The following is a 22,824-nucleotide window of genomic DNA, read 5'->3' as shown; positions in this document are numbered from 1 at the left end:
TTTTCTAATGCTATCCACTGGCCTGAACTCTGCAGTGAGTGCACTGTGAAGTGGTATCAGAGTTTTACTAAAAAGAAAAGGAGGACTTGTGGCACCTTAGAGACTAACCAATTTATTTGAGCATAAGCTTTCGTGAGCTACGCCTCACTCTGGCACTCATTTGAGATATCCAGCATAACACTAGACCATTATGCAGGCCATTCTTGTTTTGGCCAGTAAATTCCACCACAAATTCACTAAATGAGGTGTTCGCCAGATTTTAGAAAAGAAAGTTATTTTAATTGGTAGATTTCCTTAGATGCCATGCATACACAAGCATTTGAGTATTAGTACCAAGTTCTCTTCTTTAAAATGAGTTATACCTTTTTAAAAACAAAAACAAAACAGCTTTTCTATTCAGTGTGTGGTGAGGTCAGAGATCACCTCTGGGAGCTACGAACAGATACTGTGTATCAATGCAAAGCATGGAATCCTAAGCACTTGAATAAAACTTAGACGTGTGTCTTTAGAAGGGTCTTGAACCAGTGTCATTTTCACCTGCTACTTTAGCCCCAATCTAAACATGACATGGTAGGTTGTATCTTTTCAAGTATCAAAGGTTTGAAAGCTACCCTGAGATTTGATGACAACAGAAGTACCACTGGTAGAGAGAGGATTAAACTGCAGAGAGCGCTAGTGAGGTAGTCAGAAGGGCAAAATCATTTATTCCATGGTTTCCAAAGTAAAGAAAATGTGCACTATGACCATGTAAATAAATAACTTCAACTTGAGATGCGACAAGGACGGAACATTTAAGCGAACCCAAAGAAACATGAATGCCCAAGAGATCACCTTTTTATCTTCAAGATATTCAATGTTCGCGGTGTTATACCCATCTCGTTGACCATGGTTCAAGACCTTAAATCGACGAACACCAACCGTATCAACAACTGAACGCCCATCAGGAAAAAACTTTACATCCCTGATCTCTAGCATGCAGCCATAATCGGCAAACCTGAAATAATAAAAGGGCACAGAAAACTAGGAAGTCACTAACAGGTATTTATAGAAGTTCAGACATTTATAAACTTACTGGACCTGATTCACCACTGCGTTACATTGGTGAAAAACGAAAGTAACTGCATAATTTTCCAACACAACGATGTTTCTGGTAACAGTCACACACACACACTTCATGATTAAAGCAACAGCTTTTTAAAATTAGAATTGTGTGTGGGGAAGGAGGGAGGGGCAGGTTTTTAAATAAACTGAGCAGATTTCAAGCTCCTGGTCATCAACACCAGTTCCTGAGTGCTGGTGGCAACTTATGCAGGGTTTTGCAACTATTTATAAAGAGATAGCTCTGTTACACTGCTGAGGAAGGCAGAGAAGTACCTAGAGCAGTGGTTCCCAAACTTGTTCCGCCGCTTGTGTAGGGAAAGCCCCTGGCGGGCTGGGACGGTTTGTTTACCTGCTGCTTCCGTAGGTTCGGCCGATCGCGGCTCCCAGTGGCTGCGGTTTGCTGCTCCAGGCCAATGGGAGCTGCTGAAAGTGGCGTGGGCCAAGGGACGTACTGGCCGCTGCTTCCAGCGGCTCCCATTGGCCAGAAGCAGTGAACCACAGCCACTGGGAGCCGCGATTGGCTGAACCTGTGGATGCAACCTGCGGCGTGCCAGGGGCTTTCCCTGCACAAGTGGCGGAACAAGTTTGGGAACCACTGGCCTAGAGAATATGCTGAAGCTGTGCAAGTGAAGTGAATGTCTTTTACTGCTTTTACTCCATTTAGGCCTCTGATAAATTTTCCCATTGCTGCTACCACTGGTTCAGCTCCAATAGTGGAGACAATGGTGGGACATTTCAGCAAAAACAACCTTGGCACAAGACGTTGAAGTTAATTAACACACCACTGTAAGCAAGTTCTAATGCACTCTAAAATGATTAGTAGTAAGTTATCAACCACCATGTAGATAGTAAGTGATGCACTCTGAGGGGATTACTACTCCTCTCCCTCTCTCCTTATTTCTGATTGGGTGTGGAGGAGGAGGAGGAGGAGAGGGGAAAGAAGTTGCCTTACAGGGAACTTACAGGGGAAAGCAGAGAGAGAACAGGGGAGAGGAATCCTTAGCTGCTGATATTACTACAGCTGGTCTCTGCTGCGAGAGAGACACCAACCAGAGACTCCCCACCCACCAACTGCCAGGGCCACCTGCAACTGGAAGAGCAACCAGGAAGAGGTATTTTGTCAGGAAAGTCCTCTCCTGTTCTAAAGAAACTCCATGTAACTGGGTTACACACTGCACCCTTTTAGAAGAAGGCAACTGGAGCTAAAATCCTGCATTAAAATTCAGGGTAATTACTGCTGAGTCATGACGGAAGGTGCGTCCAGTAGCTCCAGTGTGAATACATTATTTGTAGTACGAGGGACACTGACCAAGATCAAGACCACGTTGTGCCAGGCACTGCACAAGTCAGGAGGTAAGTGCTTCAGTAAGCTTCCTAATATCAAGGTGATGGGAGTGTCTGTGCCAGAAAAAATTAAGCCAGAGGTGGTCTTACAGAGAAACCTTAAGAACAGCTACACTTGAGAAGCAGCTTAAGTTGAGGTTTACACTGTTATTTCCGAATTACTAATAAAGCCAAGCCCCCAAAAGGTGGAGGGTTTTGGAAACTAACTCTGTTCTGCATGCTCTAAGGGCAGAGCAGAGAATCCAGTTATTCTCCACTTCCTCCCTCTTTCAAAGGGATCAGCACTTCACTGTAAGATTCCACTGTACATGTTTGCAGCTACACCATGCCATCAAGGGAATTAGGACATCCATGACCTCTTTAGGATTCTTCAGTTCCTACAAATGAAAGCTCAGATCCAGCATCCTCATCCACCAAGCATGTAATTCTCATTCAAAAAGCCTAATTTTCCACTTCAAACACCTACTGTATGGTCCAGCTTTATTAACCCAGGGTATTCATAAAAGTCTGATCTGAACCCAAAGCTTAGGAGACAGGAAGATGTTTCAGGGTAAATCTACACAGGGATAAAAGACCGATGGCACGGCTGTGGCTGGTCTAGGTCAGCTGACTCAGGCTCATGGGCTAAAAATTGCTGTGTAGACTTCAGGCTGGGGCTGGAGCCTGAGCTCTGGGACCCCACTCTCTGATGGTCCCAGTCCTGAACATCTACAGAGCGATTTTTCAGCCCCAGAGCCCACTCCCCACAGCCTGAGTCAGCTGACCCAGGCCAGCCATGGGTTTATCATCCCTGTGTAGACATACCCTTACAGAGCAGACAGACAGAAGAGCAACCCTCACCTTGACTTAGTCAACAGCCTATACTGGGAACCAAACCGTGGATCAGAAACTGTCATAATAGGCTCTCTGTGGTACAACTGACCCCAAACCGTTCATACATAACATAATAGGAAATAGATGTCATATGCACTCCAGTCTTTTGACATGTTACTATTTTCTAGTTAAATGTAACATAACTATTCCAAAGCATATCCACAATGAAACACTTTCCAGGAATACGTAAAGGAGGTTGGATGGATAACTAGAGCATAAGTCAACTTTCTGGGTCTAACATTGAGATATCAGAAACTTCAGTAAAAACGGGATGTTTACAGATTATATAAAAACCTGGCAACAAAACACTTAGTAACATTTGTATCTGCTAGCATGAAACCTAAAAAGGATCCAACTGGTTGTGCAAGACCAAGAGTACTATGGTTTTCCACTGGCTTCCAAAAGTCTTACGACAGGGATTTTCTCAGCAAGATTCCATACCCTTTTAGTTCATCAGCTAAGCACATGCCGAATTGTTTGGTACCAGTTTCCATGCATCTTCTTATCATTAGCCGATACCGAGGTTCAAAGACATGAAGTGGGCAAGGGATGGTAGGGAAGGCCATGGTACACACGAAGATGGGAACATCTTCATTCAAACTGCAAAAATGCAAATATGAGAACAGTCAGTCAGTCTCCTCACGCATACTGTATTTATTCAGCACAAAACCTCATAGTTGTGGTTTGACTAGAACGGTTTCTCAGACTTGTTTCTCGTAAAATAAGGTCTTGGTCAACAAAAATTTGTTGCTTTCACAGGCACCAGAGCACCAAGGGCTCTCCCTGCTATTAATGCACTCTAGGTACTAATACCTCCATTCTTCGGTTTTAATAGAAAAAGTTTGGAAAATGCAATCGCATTCTCACGCATGTGCATGGAAAAAAGCATCTAATTTGCACATCACTGAGTCTTTTACAGCTTTTATCTGTAATTTTAAAAAAGATATATTACTGCATACTACATATACTTTAAACATAGCTGGAAAGCAATCCTTATATTCCAAAGTGACGTGGAGTGTTTGTAGGAATTCAGTGGAAATGGGGACTCAAGGACAGAGTTAACTTTCAGCCTCTAGTTTTGTAACACACTTTCATTTTTCTGTTGTGATTTTTTAAATTCAGCTATATGGCAAGTACAAGTAATCATGGATAAAGCAGCCAATACATCTACTTATAAGGATGTGTAGAAGCATACCTGCTTACATTTTACGCTTCTTTTACTCCCAATCCCCCACTTCCTACTGTTGGGGAAGATGTTTTAATTAGTTTTAAATTATGGGTTTTTTATTCACAGAAATAAATCCACTAAAATTTATTGCCAAATAAAATTAATATTTTCCTCTGATGTTGTGCACCTCTCACATCCAAGCCTACTTTTCCTTGATTACTATCGACTACAAACATGCCAACACTGGAATAGATTAAGTGAGCCTTTGAAACCTACTTTCATAAATAAATTAAAGTTTTCTTCAGTAATCTACATCAAAATAAAAGTTTACAACATTTAGATACAACAGAAAAACAACTTACTTTGATAATTCCTTCATTTCTTCTTCATAAATTTTCTTTCTTTCTGATAACTCTTCTGGCAAGTAACGAACTATTAGTTCTTCTGTAAGGACTGTCTTTTTATAAGTTCTGCTTGCCAAAAACTATAGAGAAGAGAGTTAAAGCTTAAGTACCAATATTTAATCAGTTATGTCCAGCCTCCATTCCAAGAGCAAGATAGCTCAAGATGGTTCGCAAATAGTGACAAAACAATTAATGCAGCAGCTTCCTGATGTAAAGTTGTTCTAACCCCCCTTCTTTTCTCACTCTTTCAAAAAATTGAGATTATCTCTGTGATACAAGAGTGGACACACTATTCACTTCAGTGCCCATAAACTTCCAGAAGGACAAATTTATCATAGGATCTACAACATAACAATAAAAAAAAAGGGTACTCTTCAGAGCTGTGAGAATAACTGACTTGCAATTCGCTGGTAGTTCCAAAGTGTTGAAAACAATTCAGTTTGACTCGAAAATTCCAGAATATTTCAGGTTTGGTTCAGCATATCAAAAGAGTTGGGAAAAACTTGTATCAGGTCATCTAAAGAAAAAACATTTTGGATAGTGATAGTCCCTTATTACCTAGCTGTTAAAGAAAGCACTGACCCAGGATGTGGAAAACCCAGGTTCAAATCCCCATTCTAGAACAGGGACTTGAAGCCGGGGTCTCCACCACTCCCAGGTGAGTGTCCCAACCACCAGGGTTAGAGAGTATTCTCAGTCTCTCCTGTTGAAGCTATTCCACTCTGTGTAAAGTGTTTAAGTATTCAGCGGACCAGAGAGAGAGTGAGCGAATGAGAATGACTATTGCCTGGTGGTTAAGGCCTCACCTGGGAGGGCAGGCAACATTCAGGTTCCAGTCCCTGCTCCAATGAATATTTAATCATGTATCCAAAGTGTTACAGCTTCAGCAGGAGAGAAGGGGGAGGGGTGTGTGCTTTAACTGGGCTAAAGGGTGTAAGTGGTTCACCACCACTTCCAGTTTTGTGAATCTAACAAACAAAAACAAAATGTTTAGCTTTCAGAAGTGGTGAAACAAAGCTGATTTGACATGTCTGAATTTCTTTTGACCCTTAACCCTCCTGCCCTCCCCAATTTTGACTGAAACAACTAACTGAAACACACAGGAGTTTGTGAAATGTTTTGATCAATGCAAATCAGCATTTTTCTGCAAACTGTTTTCTGTTTCTGTTCCTGTTCCCACCCCCTCCCCGCCCGCATCAAAAAAACAAACACAAAACATTTTTGCCCACCTCTAGTCCTCTTTACTTAGTGTAAAGGAGATAATACCTTTTGACTCAAGCTACCAAGTTATTGCCACCTGAGGAGTCTAAATATTTGGGAATCAGATTTCCCGCAGCTGAGCATACATTCTCTACACCAGAATGGCCAGAAGCGTGCTTTGTTCACCAACCCAGTATCAGTAGAGATACTGACTGCAATGACAGTACGGCCTCTTCAGCATTTTCACAGTCTTTGTTAGAGACTGTTCACGCAAAAACTAAAACGCCTCATTTCAATGTGAGAAAGTAATACTGTACGAACAATTTTGGTCAGTACTTCCCTTCCCTCCGGCCTGCTCCAGATTATTAATACAGCTTAATAAATACTAGTGTTAGTATTCAGACTATGTCTGTGCAGAGCACAACAAGACTACTATGTTGGCCCTATAGTGTTCAGCTGTATGTATGCAAAGAGATTTTGCACAATATGCTAAGATCTTAATAAAAGCTTCTAAAAAACCCCCTCACAAATACAAACTTACTTCAGAGAGCTTTTCTTTGCAGAGCGGGCAATATGGGTTATGGTCAAGGCAACGCTCAAGGCATTTGAGACAAAATGTATGTCCACAGGGAGTGGTAACAGGCTCATAGAATAACCTAAACCAGACAGTTGGGACAAAATAAAATTGGTTCTTTAGAATTTCCATCCCACACACAAACAATACAGATAGCAATGTGTCACTAAGCTTATCATTTGAAAAGCTATTTCCTGCCCTGCATGTCAATCTTGTGAGACATTTTTATTATTTAGTCTCTATCCTAGGACGTAAAAGGGATTTCATTTTTAAAGTAAATCCATTACATTGACATGTTGCAAAAATAATTTCAGCATCTCCACTGATGTTAACATTTATTACATTTTTGCAAAGATGAAACAAAACCTTTAGTTCATGTTAGAATAGCTTCCAGTACAACCCTTTCCTCAAAACCAAATATATTTGGTCTAAAGTTTAGGAAGACTCTCAGCTCTACGCAGTCATACCTCATGCAGAGGGAACACTCGAAGTCAGATGCATCCACAAGGACTGCTGATATCTCACGTAATGCAGGGGTGTCTGAGTTTTCAAGTACAGTATCTCCATCTAAGCGAGAAGGACAGCTCTATGTCAAACATTCAGGTAAAGCAGGCACTATGTATGTACACATATTATGGAATCAGAGTAGTGACCCCATGCTAGTTTCCTATGATGAACCCAGTTTTTATATCTGTTCTCTATGAACACAAACTCCCCCCCCAAAAAACTCCTCTCCACTTAAAATATTACACATGGACCTCCTGCCAGAGGGTAACTTTTCTGAGAGGGTAAAAGCTTTTTCTGTTGGAGAGCCAAAGTTTGAGACAAGACAAAAAACCCTTCAGACTTTGAAATAGATTTTAATTTTTCAAGAGTTTTTCATGTTTCAAACAAACAAAAAACCCACCACAAAAAAGCCACAAAAACCCAACCCAAACCACCCCACCCCCAAAACAAGCTAAATTTAAGAACTCCAGGTTTGTTTTTTAACACCCCCTTCTCCCTCTGAAATCAGGACTATTGCATTTAAAGGTTTTTTTTGGGAAGGCTGGAGATTAATTTGCTAACACATTTGAATCGGAGAACTTTGCTGTTGCAGTAATGTTTAGCGTTCTCAAGGGCAGGCACTGTTTATAAAAGAGTGAAGAGCGTTAACGAACTTCTAGCATAGCCTGCTTTGTTGGCAAGTTCTGTATAGCCGAATTCCTGATTTTCAAGAATTTTAAACTTAAAGCACAGCCCAGAGCATTAAGCTCTGACTAAACCAAGCAGGCTGAGCCTTTAAGTGCTGAAGCCAGAACAGCTGGACTAAGAGACCTTACTAAATTCACAGGTTCAGCCTAAGTCCCCCAAATCTGCAGACTCCTAAATTCTTGGGTCTTGAGAAACTTACAAATAACTCAAAACCGCGTGGACAAGTCTTGTCTCCCTGTAGACAAGATTTCTACCAGTTTGGACCTAGAAGCTCTGTAGCAGTATAAGTTCCATAATGGTTACTGGCACTTACAAGGTCTGACCCTGCAATAAGATCTCTGCAGGCAGATTCCTTCATCTGTGCACAACTCACTGCAGGATCAGCATCTTTGTCTGAGGATTTTAACACTGTAGTTCAAAAAGCCTAAGCAGCAGAAAGTCTAGAAATACTAAGCAAAAGTTCTCATACCATTGGCATCTCTGCCTCCTAACCCTCTGGTGGAGGAGTCTAACTAGATGTCACATGAAAAATTAAGTTTGTCCCCTTGCATGCAAATTACAACACTACAATTTGTTATAGGACAACCTGTACACAACCTTCTGGCATGTATCAAGTACAGGGGAAGGGCGTTGAGGTCTTGTGGATGATACATTAGTGGTTTTCATAGAAAATGTTTAATCTTTAACCTATATCTTGAGTGTGGGGTCCCTGACCAATAGCAGGACCCTAAACGGGCTATTCAGCAGACAATAACATGGCATCACATCTTGTGTAAACCTTAAACTGACAGTTAAAAGTGTGAAATGGCTCTAAATCCCTTACTGTGAAGATAGGGGAAGGTTAGATTTCCCACCCCAGTGATTGGGTGGGTTTGCAGTTCACAGGCCACTCTGTAGGAGTTTTCCTATCACAGCAGGGAGGTGGACCATTTCTATTATCTGGAAGAAATGGGTTTTGAGCAGAGAGGTGGAAAACAGACAGTGGTACGTTGTGTGTAAATTTCAAGGCAGAAGTCAGATTTCTAACCCTCAAAATTTGGTGAAACAATGAATGGTAATACAGTGGAGATTTAAAAAAAAACATTAATTAATTATTTCATTATACAGTACATTACTGCCTTCTAGCATTCCTTCACACTGCTAAACCCGAGATCTTTGTTAAAAAAAGTTTGAAATATCTATGTAAGCAGATGTATTAAATGGCAGAATGGATAGGGGTACTTCTCTTTTAAATGGATTCTTTGTTTTCTGGGAAAAATAGATATTAACATATGACTGATTTTGATGCAAATTAGCTTCCTCCATTGGGCTTACTGTGCCTCTATTTCATGTAAAGAGACGCTGAAGTTTAGCTATACCTCAGAGGCCTAACTACTACAGCACTCCTTTCACCAGCAGTACAATAGATAAGCTATTAATGGATGAAGCATCAGAAAGGCAGCATTTGGAGAAGAGAAGTATGTATTCCTTAGACGAATCAGAGTAACAGCCGTGTTAGTCTGTATTCACAAAAAGAAAAGGAGTACTTGTGGCACCTTAGAGACTAACCAATTTATTTGAGCATGAGCTTTCGTGAGCTACAGCTCACTTCATCGGATGCATACTGTGGAAAATACAGAAGATGTTTTTATACACACAAACCATGAAAAAATGGGTGTTTATCACTACAGAAGGTTTTCTCTCCCCCCACCCCACTTTACATAAGCTATTACCAGCAGGACAGTGGGGTGGGGGGAGAGAAAACCTTCTGTAGTGATAAACACCCATTTTTTCATGGTTTGTGTATATAAAAACATCTTCTGTATTTTCCACAGTATGCATCCGATGAAGTGAGCTGTAGCTCACGAAAGCTTATGCTCAAATAAATTGGTTAGTCTCCAAGGTGCCACAAGTACTCCTTTTCTTTTCAGATGAATCAAGACTTCTCTGGAACAATATTATTGATGTTTAGACAAGGCTTTCAACTCTGCTCATAGCAACAAACAAGAATGACGAGTTGTCTGAAGTCGTGTTGTAGCCATGTAGCCCTCTGACCACACACGCCTACTTGTCACTTACCACCCCACACTAGAACCCACATGGGGTATCAAACAATTGCAACCCATAGCCAATGAGAACCACATCCTGAAAGAAATCTTTCCTGAACTCCCCCACCTCACCACGCTCATCACCAGAAGCAAGCTCTCCACTATGATCTTGAGTGAACTCTCACCAAAAAAAAAAAAAAAAAAAAAAAAAAAGACAAAAGGAAAAAAACAACTCAAAAATCCCCACCATATCACCTCTGGGTGAACACTTTTCACAAAGCAATCACTCTATATCTGACCTATCAGCACTCATCCTCAAAAGAAACCTGCACAACACCCTCCAAAGATGAACCTGGGAGCTTAAATTCATAACTTTGCTAGGCACTAAAAATTATGGTCTTAATAAAGAGACAGGATTTCTAGTTTATTACAACAATTTGTAACCCACTATCTCCCCATTTTTGTCCTATGACTGCAGGGGTGTTAATGGGCCACTTCAAATTGAATGGTCTCTTAGAATGTGTGTTAGCTACTTGTACTAAGGTCTGGTCTAGACTACAGACCTATAATCGGTAAAACTACGTTGCTCAGGGGTGTGAAAAATCCATCGCCCTGAATGACCAAGTTATACTGACTTAACGCCCTGTGTAGACAACGCTGTATCAGCGGGAGCGCTTCTCCTGCCGACATAGCTATGGCCTCTCGAGAAGGTGGATTAACTACACAGATGAGAGAGCTGTGCCGATGCAGCGTTTTAAGTGAAGACTTGCCCTAAACCATCTATTCTAGCTTGTATTTAGCTGTGACACTGAGGGTATGTCTACACTTAAAATGCAACAGCAACACAGCTGCACCGCTTCAGTGTAGACCCTACCTACATTGACAGGAGGGATTCTTCTGTCCGCATAGGTAATCCACCTGCCTGAGAGGCGGTGGCTAGGTTGAATTCTTCCATCAACCTAGCACAGTCTACGCTGGGGGCTAGGTCATTATTGCTATGTCTCTCAGGGTGTGGATTTTTCACACCCCAAGAGACATAACTATACTGAAGTAAATTCCTAGTGTAGACCAGGTCTGAGTACCCCCCTCCCCCCTCTGAGTTTTACCTACAAACAGTAACAAAGAACTGTTATTTTCTCATCTATTTTAAAATATAGTGCCATAACCCAACACCCTCCCGGCACCTCCCCAAACAAACAAACAAAAAACCCCACAACAGGACAGACCTTTTTTAGGAATCTTATTTAGGACATCCAAGCTTTGTAAATCCCTCAAGTCACTGGATAGCTTTCTTTTTAAACGTGCAACAGGTAAGCTGGAGAGGATTGTTCCCAATGACTTATGGTCTTCAAAATGCAAATCCAGTACATTGTGAGAGAGAGAAGAACTAGTGCTTCGAAGAACATCGGACTCTTGGGACAGGGCTTTTGTTAATTTGAATACAGTATCCTGAAAAGAGAAAAACTGCATGAAAGTCAGGCAGATTCTGTTTCCTCATTTTCTGCACTAATTCTATCCATAGAAATGATAAGATAGTAATGTTATGGGGGCAACCTGGTAACTGATCTGAGCCAATACTAATAAGAGATACTTGCTCCAATTGCTTCAGAAATAGAGGGCTATTTCTCTCATTACAATTCTCATTCTTTTCTAACCACCTCTCCTGACATATTGTAATTGTGCATTCTCAAAGCGCACACAGACTAACAAAAATAAAATGTTATTTAAAACATCACACCATACAAAAACCGCTATTTGGCTCTCTTAGAAAGTGGTACCCCAATCTAATTATATTAGGTAGTCTCAGAGTATGTCTACATAGACAAGAAAAACCCACGGCTGGCCTGTGCCATTCGACTCAGGCTCGGACTGTAGGACTATTTCCAGGTTTGGACCCGAGCTCGGAAGTCTACACAGCAATGAAACAGCCCCACAGCCCATGTCCCGCAAGCCTGAGTCAGCTGGCCTGGGCCAGCCACGGATTTTTCTTTATTGTGTACACATACCCTCAGAAATGAGAGATCTAAATACAATTCACACTTCCTTCCACCTTTTTATAATATTGCACTAAAGCCAGATTCCCTCCCTAAAATCTGAGAGGAGAAAAGATGCATTAGTAATAACTAAGCTTGTATAGAAACATATGCAACAATTCAAGTCAGGTAGATCAGATATTACAAGATGCTTCAAAATTACTTTTGGTGTTAATACATTTTGAATATTTTATTCTTTACCTCAGAGCACCCAGCAGCAGAACCATCTTCAACAGCATTTAAGTTGCTTAAAAATGCAGGTTTCAACCTTGTCCGACTAGAGAAAGGTGCAGTGAGGCTGTCATGCACGTTTTCGAAGGCTGGGAAAAACATCTCACACATTATCTAGTAAATGAGAAAAAAAATTTTTTTGAGCTGGTGTTACAGAAACAAACATATGTATAGTCTAAATGAAGGTTACTTACATGTAACCAGCGTTCTTCAAGATGTACTCTGCATAGTCACAGATGTAGCCTGCACGGTTAGAACGCTAGCTAGCAGTAGCTCTTGGAGCACTCACATGCCTTCCCCAAACCACCCCTCAGTGAACACTGAATGTTCCAGGGAGAGGGTGAAAAAGGGACATGGCAATCCAGCTGCCTCAGTTCCTTCCCCATGTGCCAAGCCCTTTGTAAGGCGGACTCCGAGGCAGTGGGGAAAAACAGGCAGGGAGTGTGACTATGCTGGTTACAGGTAAATAACTTTCATTTCTTCTTCAGGTGCCCTCAGCATATTCCCACACACAAGACGGTAGTACTCTGATGAAGGACGGTGGGGACCATGGAATCCTAATTGAATAAGGACTACAGAACAGCCATACCAAATTTGCATCAAATCTAGATTCTACTTATGCATTTGAGTAGTTGACCTGCTCAGGTGATCTACATGGGTATTTTGTTCCCCCCGATACATGAATTGTTATTGGGTGATCATCTTATTCTAGACCAATCCCAGACACCTTGCCTGTATGCACAATTGTAGGGAATGAGCCTCCCTTCATTTCTTCAGATAATACAAACACTGTCCTATTGTCTGTCATGATCTGGCATACCCTGTGTTTGACCTGAGACAGAAATGACTTGAGAGCCAACCTGACTGCTCTCAGTTTTAAGATACTGATATGTAGATTCTTTTCCATTGGTGACCAGTGAACTCTGAACAGTAGATTTTTGTTTAAATGGGCACCACCCAATCCACCATAGATGCATCAGAGGTAGGTATTACTGACGGCAAGACAGACTGAAAGGTATAACCTTCATTACATTTAGAACACATCCACCACATTAGTAATTCTACCATAGAAGTTAACGCTGATGTACAATAAACATTGTGTAAGACAAGTTTGTAATTTTTCCTAGCCAGTGCTGCAGGTCTCATCTGAAGACGAGAGTATGGGTAACTGACATGATTGATGCTAAGAGACCCAGTAACTGGGGGAAGAGAATAGGATTGACCATTGTGGGGACTGCAGAAGATGTATAGACAACATTATTTTAATAAACCTTTCTTCTGGAAGAAAGACTTTGTTACACTTGAGTCTAATATGGCCCCTATGAAAGGCATCTTTTGGGTTGTTGGATTTAGGAATAGCTTTTCCCAATTTATGCATAATCCTAGATTTACTTTTTGCCGAACATTTGATCCACATGTAACAGGATTTCTTCCCTCAATGGACACTAACTATCCAGCTGTCTAGGTAAGGATATACATAAATCCCATTTTCTCAGTTATGCTGCCATTACCGATAGGCATTTCATAAACAGCCTTGGACCTCTAGATGAGCCAAAGATGATGACTATGTACTGAAACATAGTAGGTCCTCTCCTACCATGAAATGAAGAAATTTCCAGTGATATGGTCTTACTGAAATATGAAAATGTGTCTTAAATACAGAGCTTTAAATCAATCCTGAAGGGAAAGAGGAGGAATTATAGAAATTAGAGATAACATACAGAAACTAAAACTTTTTGATGTCTCACATGCAATCCACCAATTCACAGAGCACCACCTCGCCCTCTGATGGTGATGATGCTAAAGTGTCTGACATTCTCCTCTGGAGAAGGTATCCTTTCAGAGTCTGGATCCTATTCTTGTATCTTCACTAATTCTTCCTCTTCTGGTAACAAATCTCTTACCTCTGTAGGACACCTATCAGGACTTAGACCCACCCTCGGATCTGTTCTTTTCGGATCTGATAATAGAAGGTTTCCTTGGTACCAAACTGGCAAAGGTCTATTTTTATACATAGAAACATCTTGATAAGGTTAAGAAGATGGCCAGTAAGAGCACAGAACCCCAGGAGGAATTTGCCAGTCAGGCCAAAGGCCCACATTCGGTTCTGGTGGGAAAAACTTGTCTCTAGATCGGCCATCCAATTCATATCTTCTCTTAGCCAAGCCCTTTCTCATTTCAGATGCAACTGAAGACAGCACTCTCCTTGGCTGAATAAAGGAGAGCATGAGAGGATGGGGGAGTGCACGCGCACACACACAAACCAACCAACCCTTTCTTAGAGGCCTAGAAGAGGGTCTTAAACGGTGGGAGCAGAGGAGAGATCTGGTCTTCAACTCTTCCCCAGACAAGTATTTAATTGCATCTGTTACAACAAAGTGTCTGATAACTCAATTAAGCAGGTAATGGAACCAGAGCAGGATTTCATAGATGAATCTGTGCCATAACTACTAGTTGTTGAGGTGCCATGTCAGTACAGGTTATTGCATCATCCTAGTCTACCCCCCTCATTGGTTCCCGAGCTCTTGTACCCAGGATCGGTTCCTGGAAGACCCTCTGGCCAAATGGTCTCTCTCTCGAGGATTGGCTCTTTGCATAGAGACTGACAACAGTGAGAACCCAGAGCTCATGCTCACCATGACACAGCTGTGTTCTTTTGTCATGGATTGGCTCTAGAAACAGAGGCCAACACCACAGTAGTTTTAACTCATTGGCTCCTTTAGTACCAGGTACTGAGGTGGAGGTTTTGTCCTTTCCCCCAGACTTGCTTAGAGTGGACACTAGTCTAGGAGACTTGTTCAAATCTTGTACTCTCTTGGTTCTGGACGGTTAGGCTTCCTTATCCATAAATTATCTTAAGTCTGTTCTGTCTCTCCTTTTCAGCTCATTTGTAAAATTCAAGCAAGTCGAGCATTCTGAAGGTGAATGTGCCTCACCTAAGCATGCCAGGCATGTGCACTGAATGCTAGATACATTGCCGGGCATGACATCTTTTAAAACTGGGCTTTTTATTTTTTTGTTTGGCAAAGAATCCTGAAACCAAAAGATTTACAACATAAACTAATGCTAAAATTAACTAATTCTAACTATAAAATTATTAACTAGCTAGCAAGGTGCAAATCCAGGAGCACTTCCTGATCCATTCAGCAGGCCACAGTTGGAAAGAACTGAGATGGCTGGAGTGCCACACCCCTTTTATATCTGCACCCCAATTCCATGTTCACAGAGGTTTGAGGGACAGCAGGAGAGGCAAATGAGTGCTCCAATCCGCTAGTTAGAGTTCTGCCATTCAGGAGACACCAGTTGGGGCATTCCCACGAGTGGGAAATGCAGAGGACACTTGAAGAGCTGGGATGGTGGGTGGGAGGGGGATCACACAATCTGCAGATGAACTCACTGAACACACCAGGGCCGTTGCATCCACTCATTCTCCCTGGCTCTGCCACCCACACAATGCCCTCTCTTTTAGGAACTCCCTGAAACACCCCCACCTCTCCTTCATGGCAGAGGCTGTGTCCCTCTGTCCCACACAGGTCCCTCCATATGACTATCCCCATTTCCCCATGCCAGGGTCTGTGCCCTTCCTCCTCACTCAACTCAACTCCCTCCCCCTCAGGTTCCTGCTACCCCCTATAATATACTGTATAAAACTCTCTTATAAGAGTCCAGGCTACAGACTCTCTCCCCACACAGCAAGTTATGCTGCCGCTTCTGATTTCTCTGCCTGCGGCATGGGTGACTCTGGGAGCCCTGATTTTCCTGTGTATCCTGCTTTTCCGGTGTTCTGATTTGCACCAACAAAAATTAGGCCTGTGCCCACTGATAACCTAGACTGTTTCCTGAAATTCTGGAAGTAATTATTCTATTAGACGGACACCATTAAGTTGAGGTTAGACCTCACTTCACTCAGCCTATGAGGTTAGACCTCACTTCACTCAGCCTCACTTCTGCAGCTTGCTTCCACAGGACAGTGGTAAGGCACACAGTTTAGTAAAACTCACCTACAAGCAGGACAAGAAGGTGATCAAGAAGGCAGAAGTCTCTCCCATGGCAGATGCACTAAGGTTTTATTTGATATTGTGCCAAAATGTGTGGGGTTTTTTATTAACATGGAATGTATCTGAATCCAAAGATTTTCCTTGGCTGAAGGGCACAACAGACCTGCATACAAAAAAAAGAGTGCCATGATGTAGTTACTGTACCTTTTGGGCTTCTTTCTTCATTAAGCTCCATTCAGGATTTAAGGCAACACAATAAAGAAACTCCTTCAGTGCTTCCTCAGTCCTTCCCAATCCAGAAAGAACTTGTGCTTTCACATAATGACCCTGCATGCAAACAAAAGGTATGTGAAACTGACATTTCCAAAGTGACTGACTGTAACACAAGACCAATGAACACTGCTTTTATTTTCTCAAGACATACTGCATTCTTTCAAATGGAGCAGAAGTTAGAAATAGGATGGGGAGTGGGTTGCAATGCTCTGATCTAAAAGAACAAAATGGATGCTTCCATTCCTGTTGTGGCCTTTCCATGGGTTGTAGAGACCAGGAATGGAACACAGCTGTTCCTGAAATTCTTGCACAGCTCCACAGACCCTCTGGATAATGTCAAGTGATTGCATTTGAGCAAACCAATAATCCTTTTAATTGTAATCATTTTACTTCTGGACAGAGAGTCTGGCACCAGTCAGGGGGTTCAACTCCAGAAAGGGATAGTTGGGAGACCTGCAGATAGATCTGAGCCAAGAGTGGGTGGCTTCTGATGCTGCACTTGTTCTACCTATCACTTGCAAAGAGGCATTAGTTTTTCCCCTGATGTACTTCATGGACTGCTTCAAATTTACCATATAACTTGTATTTCTTTCCACAGTGTGTAACCGCCTTCTCCCTCCTCCCAAAAAAGTGCAGCCCTGGGTCACGTCTGAGAATTAGATACATTGTTGAACCAAATTTTAGTTTTAAAAAATTTGAAATAAACCCAGCATTTTCCTCAGAAAAGCACTGCAGCGTGGAGGGCTGATTGAGCCACTGGAGGGAATTTCAGGAGGCGGAGCATTCCCCTACTGCCAGTGACTGACAGGTCTGGTTCTGTCCCCAAGCATGCCAACGTACCCATTTTAACAGATCAGTGGACCTTAGCATGAAGGACCAATGGACGTACATGCCAAAGCAATTCCATGCACTAGCACAGATTTAAGTTTCCACCACAGACCTCGTTGTTTTATGTAGAATTTAAGCTTTCATTCAAGTTTCTAGCCCTATTGGTTGCCAAAATAGCCTTCCAAAAGCGACCTGAAAAAGTTCTGTCCTCACCACACAGAGAGACCCTGATACATATTTCTGTCTTTGAAGCTTGAGTGTACCGTACCTTGGGCCAGAGGGGTTTGTTTTGGCAGAGTGCCTCTGCATCATGGAGAGCCTGTTGATAGTTTTTCATGGTTATCCACAGTTCTGCTCGTTGTGCTATTAACGAACATTTGCAGGGAGCTGGAAAACAAAAAAAGAGAAGGTTAAGAACTCCACGAAGTGAAGAATAATCACGTGCAAAACATAATATCCTAGCCTGAACTTGAGTTATCCCCAAAAAATGCTATTGCAATGAAGCATTTTATTTGTATGCTTACCTATTAGAAACAGAAAATTCCTTCTTTTCTTCCTGTAAGCTATGTATATTCCTTTCTCAGCGTGTCACTAATCAATTATTCTCACATATATAAAGTTCACGGCCAGACTCTTAAGAGAGCTTATGAATAGGGCTGGCAGAATTTGATTTTTTTTTTCTAATTATGACAATCAATACTGATTCTTATTTAAGATATTTTCTCCTATTTTTAATTATTTCTATTTTTCACAGGTGCTGGGGGGGTCAGGTTGGGGCTGTGGGGGGGTTCCCAGCACCAACAGTGGGGCCCATTGACATCAGAGGAGCAGAGACCTTCTCTTCCCCCCCACCCAGGATGAGTCCTGGCCCTGGAGGCCACCACCCCGCTGCCAAATGGCTCTGTTCCTAGCCAACAGCCATTCTGCAGTGGGGTGGCCTCCTCCAGGGCCTGGGACGACTCCTCCTCGCAGTCCTGGCTGGGGAAGGTAAGGGGTTGTGATGCCAGGCCAGGACTGCAAGTCTTCCCTGCATCTTGTGCCTACAGGGATCCGGTGTCACCAAGCCTGCGGCAGCAGACGGAACCCTCTGCAACCCCACTGTCATGAACCTGCTTGCTCCTGTGACAGCAGAGCTGGAGAGGGCTCCCTGTGCTGCCCCAGGGCTGGTGCCACCCGAACCCCACAGGCTTCCCACTGATTCCGCCGCCCCCCAATCAATTTCAGTGGCTCAGCTGAAATCCACGTTTACCAACATTTATTGACTGAAAGTGAATCCTGCCAAGCCGAATTATGAATACGTAGCAAACAACATCCTCTGACTTTTCACAATTCTGTTGTATGCTTTGATTACCTGTTCCCTGGGGAAAGAGACCTAACATCAGAAGTGCCAAGCACACTTCTGGGGCAATATGTGGAAAAACTTAAATCTAAATAAACACTGCACACATTCACTGAAAAGTATAAAATGCATAGAGTAAAGGCACCCCAAACTTTATGATCCTGTTTACCACCAGGCTATGTCCCTCCCATCCTCTGTAACCTCCACGTAAAGTAGATACGAGTCTATGATAAAAGTCTTTTAGCTCGCTGACATCTTAAGCCTTGTATACTCTGGTGGCAATTCATTCATGAACCTGATGCACTATAGATTGTAAGCCACTTCAACATCATGGCTTCCCCTCCCCCGCCCCCAAGTTCCCTAAAGACTTGGGTATATAGGGTTTAAGATGCTTAGTCCTACAGCTCTGAGCTAGCACATACCTGTATCTTCCACAGAATGTTTGAACTCTTCACCCTCACACTAAAGCTCTGCACAGCACTTTCCTTACTCAACCTCAAATTTTAAAAACCACTCCATTTCATACCCATTTCATACCCATTCACAATATGGCTTGTATTTGTTTTAGCCCTTATCCCACTTCCTTACCCTTTTTTTTAATCTTATCTTTATTTTATACATGTTTCCTGGCTCCCCATTTAAAGTTCCATAGCCATTTAAGACTGTAGGTAATTAGCCAGGCACATTTCAATTTCTGTGATCATCTAAACACACAGATTGTAAGGAGGTTCGTGTCCATGGCTGCCCAACTTCAAATGCCTTGTAGAAAAATGGGGTGTGAAGAAACAGGGAAGACAACTTATGTAGCTCCTATAACTCTGCAGTGCACTTGAACCCAAGCATGGAGACTGTTCAGTGCTCATGTTTCATTTCTTTGAGAGCATCCTTAATGCATAGTTACGTAGAAATTATCTATGTTTAGCAGAAACAAAGGGCATGTTCTTGATAGAGATATTGCCCTGTACAACAAAAGTAGCATATAGGTGTGCAGTTGATAAACTTTTACAACTCACATAATATACCAGATATGAACTTTCAAAATGCCTGTACACCTCCTTCCATGACAAACTGGACTTAAGTTCTACAGCAAATTTCTACAATTCTGTCACACGCTATACCAGTACACTAGAAACTGAGGATTAAGTATAAAAATACAATCGGAACAGCTGCTGTCGTATTTTGATATTAAATCAGTGCTCATATGCAGCGGATTTCCATATTAGCAGTGTAATCATGCGGCAGAAGCGGTCAGCGGTGAAGCTAGAGGTTCTGGTGATAGAACAAGCAGTTGGGGTTTGGGGAGGTGTGGAAAGCAGTTTGGGATTGTGGGTTAGGCAAGTTGGCTTGATGTTTCTGCTAATGTCATAAATTATCTCTAAGTTTCAGTATCAGTCAAGAATTCAGAGCTATTGTTTCAAACCCTCTATAGGTTCAGGTAGACTACACTGCATCACAGTTCAGTTATAAGCTTGTCTGCAGAATCACAAGAGCATTTTTCCCCTTTTAATTAAAGGAAAGCAGTAATTCTGGAACACAGCAGTTCAGGGAAGGTTGAATTCAACAGCAAATTCCCAAACAGCCAAGAACACGAGGACATGAAAATATATGAAAGGAGAAAGGGCTGGTCTTTTTCCTCCAGAAGTAGTACAAAAGTCGAGAGTTAGATCAAGGAAGACCGTGACAAGTATGACAAGCTACTTCAGGATTCCTACCTTCCTGTTACTCTGAAATGGGAGGCATGGCCAATCTTATGAGTAATGGTCTATAAATGTTAGGTCGATCAGAAATAAGACTTTCCAAAACTACTAAAGCAAAATTTACCAAGAATATAGATTGAAGAAAAACAATTTTCTCCAGAAAGATTAGTCAAGCAGCAAGACCCAAGACTAAGCAATTGGAGTTGTGTATGCACAACTCCAAATGAGCTCACCTGTGCACAAATCTTAGACTGAACTACTTAAATTTGTAATCTGTTATCATTCTCGCACAGCATACTGCATTGAGAGTTTAAATTTACTAACTATACAATTCAAGAATAATAGACAGGTTAAAGTAATTCATGCTGGATCATATCCAGATCTAACTGTCACCAGGAAGATATATTATCATAGAATAATAGGGTTGGAAGGGACCCCAGGAGGTCATCTAGTCCAACCCCCTGCTCAAAGTAGGACCAATCCCCAACTAAATCATCCTTAAAAGCTTCAAAGGAAGGAGATTCCACCACCTCCCTAGGTAATGCATTCCAGTGCTTCACCACCCTTCTAGCGAAAAAGTTTTTCCTAATATCGAACCTAAACCTCCCCCACTGCAACTTGAGATCATTACTCCTTGTTCTGTCATCTGCTACCACCGAGAACAGTCTAGATCCATCCTCTTTGGAACCCCCTTTCAGGTAGTTGAAAGCAGCTATCAAATCCCCCCTCATTCTTCTCTTCTGCAGACTAAACAATCCCAGTTCCCTCAGCCTCTCCTCATAACTCATGTGTTCCAGTCCCCTAATCATTTTTGTTGCCCTTCGCTGGACTCTCTCCAATTTATCCACATCCTTCTTGAAGTGTGGGGCCCAAAACTGGACACAGTACTCCAGATGAGGCCTCACCAATGTCGAATAGAGGGGAATGATCACGTCCCTTGATCTGCTGGCAATGCCCCTACTTATACATCCCAAAACGCCATTGGCCTTCTTGGCAACAAGGGCACACTGTTGACTCATATCCAGCTTCTCGTCCACTGTAACCCCTAGGTCCTTTTCTGCAGAACTGCTGCCTAGCCATTCGGTCCCTAGTCTGTAGCGGTGCATGGGATTCTTCCGTCCGAAGTGCAGGACTCTGCACTTGTCCTTGTTGAACCTCATCAGATTTCTTTTGGCCCAATCCTCTAATTTGTCTAGGTCCCTCTGTATCCTATCTCTACCCTCCAGTGTATCTACCTCTCCTCCCAGTTTAGTGTCATTATGGTATACACTGCTACTGAACTCACTTTATCCACTTTAATTTAGTGTTGTAGAATAACAGTTCTGGGTAGGGGAGGGAGGAGGGAAACAAAAACAAGAGAGTCACTCCTCAGAGCTAGAGTTTAAACTCAAATTTAGAGAATCCAGGTGGATTATTACATATCTATAAAGTACCTTAACTCCAAGTGATTGCAACCTCCTCCTACACTCATTTATAAGGGAAAATTAGACACAAAGTTACACACTCGGCTCAACAAATGTGGAATTAATGGGTTCCAAGATGCTGAACAGTAAATGATTCAATCTAAGTTTAAAAAAACAAAACTAAAAACCACACCACACTCACACTTTAACACAAGCAAACATAAGAGTCTTTCTTTCAAAGCTCTCAACTATCCAGCCCCGCTTTCTACAGTTGGCCAAATGGCCATATTTAAACTTAAACATTTGATATTTCTCTGGTTTATTTTTAAACTGACTTTTACACCGTTTCCGAGATCACTAAAATTTCTACCCCAAGGGTCTGATGGCATCCTGTTCACGCTTGAACAATAGTATCAAGTTGTTCAGTTAAAGTATTCCATGAGAGCGCCCACCTGAGTTTATTAATGAATTAGCTTCAGCTCTGCTCACATCCCCTTTGAGTTCAATTTGCAGGCATTCATCAGAATGATTTTTACGCACATAAAAAGTGAGTAAAAAGCAAGTTTTGAGTACACGTGTGCCAGCATTCACACCAAAAAGTGTTACACTGTACGTGGGTTAGAACATTGACACAGCATGCAGAATTCCTCAGAGTGCCCTGGCATAGAGACAGCTGACTGCAAATACTAAAGATAGGACCTGTACACACATTGTGTACATTCAGGATGATTAAACTTATTCTGCCAAGAATGCTTGCAGTAAATAGTTTTTCCAGGTATGTCATAAATATAAAGGGAAGGGTAAACCCCTTTAAAATCTTTCCTGCCCAGAGGAAAAATCCTCTCACCTGTAAAGGGTTTAGAAGCTAAAGGTAACCTCGCTGGCACCTGACCAAAATGACCAATGAGGAGACAAGATACTTTCAAAAGCTGGGAGGAGGGAGAAAAACAAAGGGTCTGTGTCTGTCTGTGTGATACTTTTGCTGGAGACAGAACAGGAATGGAGTCTTAGAACTTAGTAAGTAATCTAGCTAGGTATGTGTTAGATTATGATTTCTTTAAATGGCTGAAAAAATAGCTGTGCTGAATAGAATGAATATTCCTGTCTGTGTGTCTCTTTTTGTAACTTAAGGTTTTG

General features: G+C 42.0%; 1 protein-coding gene across 1 annotated transcript in view; it reads right to left on the bottom strand.

Moving 5' to 3' along the window:
* Positions 1-22,824, bottom strand: part of LONRF2 (LON peptidase N-terminal domain and ring finger 2) — a 50,243-nt gene that overhangs the window by 5,457 nt on the left and 21,962 nt on the right. Inside the window, exons 2-10 of the mRNA XM_073352092.1 lie at positions 17,517-17,635; positions 16,352-16,474; positions 12,120-12,263; positions 11,112-11,334; positions 7,132-7,231; positions 6,632-6,746; positions 4,849-4,970; positions 3,760-3,918; positions 832-994 (exon numbers count right to left, since the gene is read on the bottom strand). Of these exons, the coding sequence (XP_073208193.1) occupies positions 832-994; positions 3,760-3,918; positions 4,849-4,970; positions 6,632-6,746; positions 7,132-7,231; positions 11,112-11,334; positions 12,120-12,263; positions 16,352-16,474; positions 17,517-17,635 (1,268 nt within the window). The remainder of the gene's footprint in view (positions 1-831; positions 995-3,759; positions 3,919-4,848; positions 4,971-6,631; positions 6,747-7,131; positions 7,232-11,111; positions 11,335-12,119; positions 12,264-16,351; positions 16,475-17,516; positions 17,636-22,824) is intronic.

This window comes from Lepidochelys kempii, chromosome 1 (genome assembly GCF_965140265.1).
Source record: "Lepidochelys kempii isolate rLepKem1 chromosome 1, rLepKem1.hap2, whole genome shotgun sequence".
Classification (NCBI taxonomy): domain Eukaryota; kingdom Metazoa; phylum Chordata; order Testudines; family Cheloniidae; genus Lepidochelys; species Lepidochelys kempii.
Note: the sequence above shows the minus strand (reverse complement) of the source record. Positions and strands in the feature narration are given on the sequence as shown.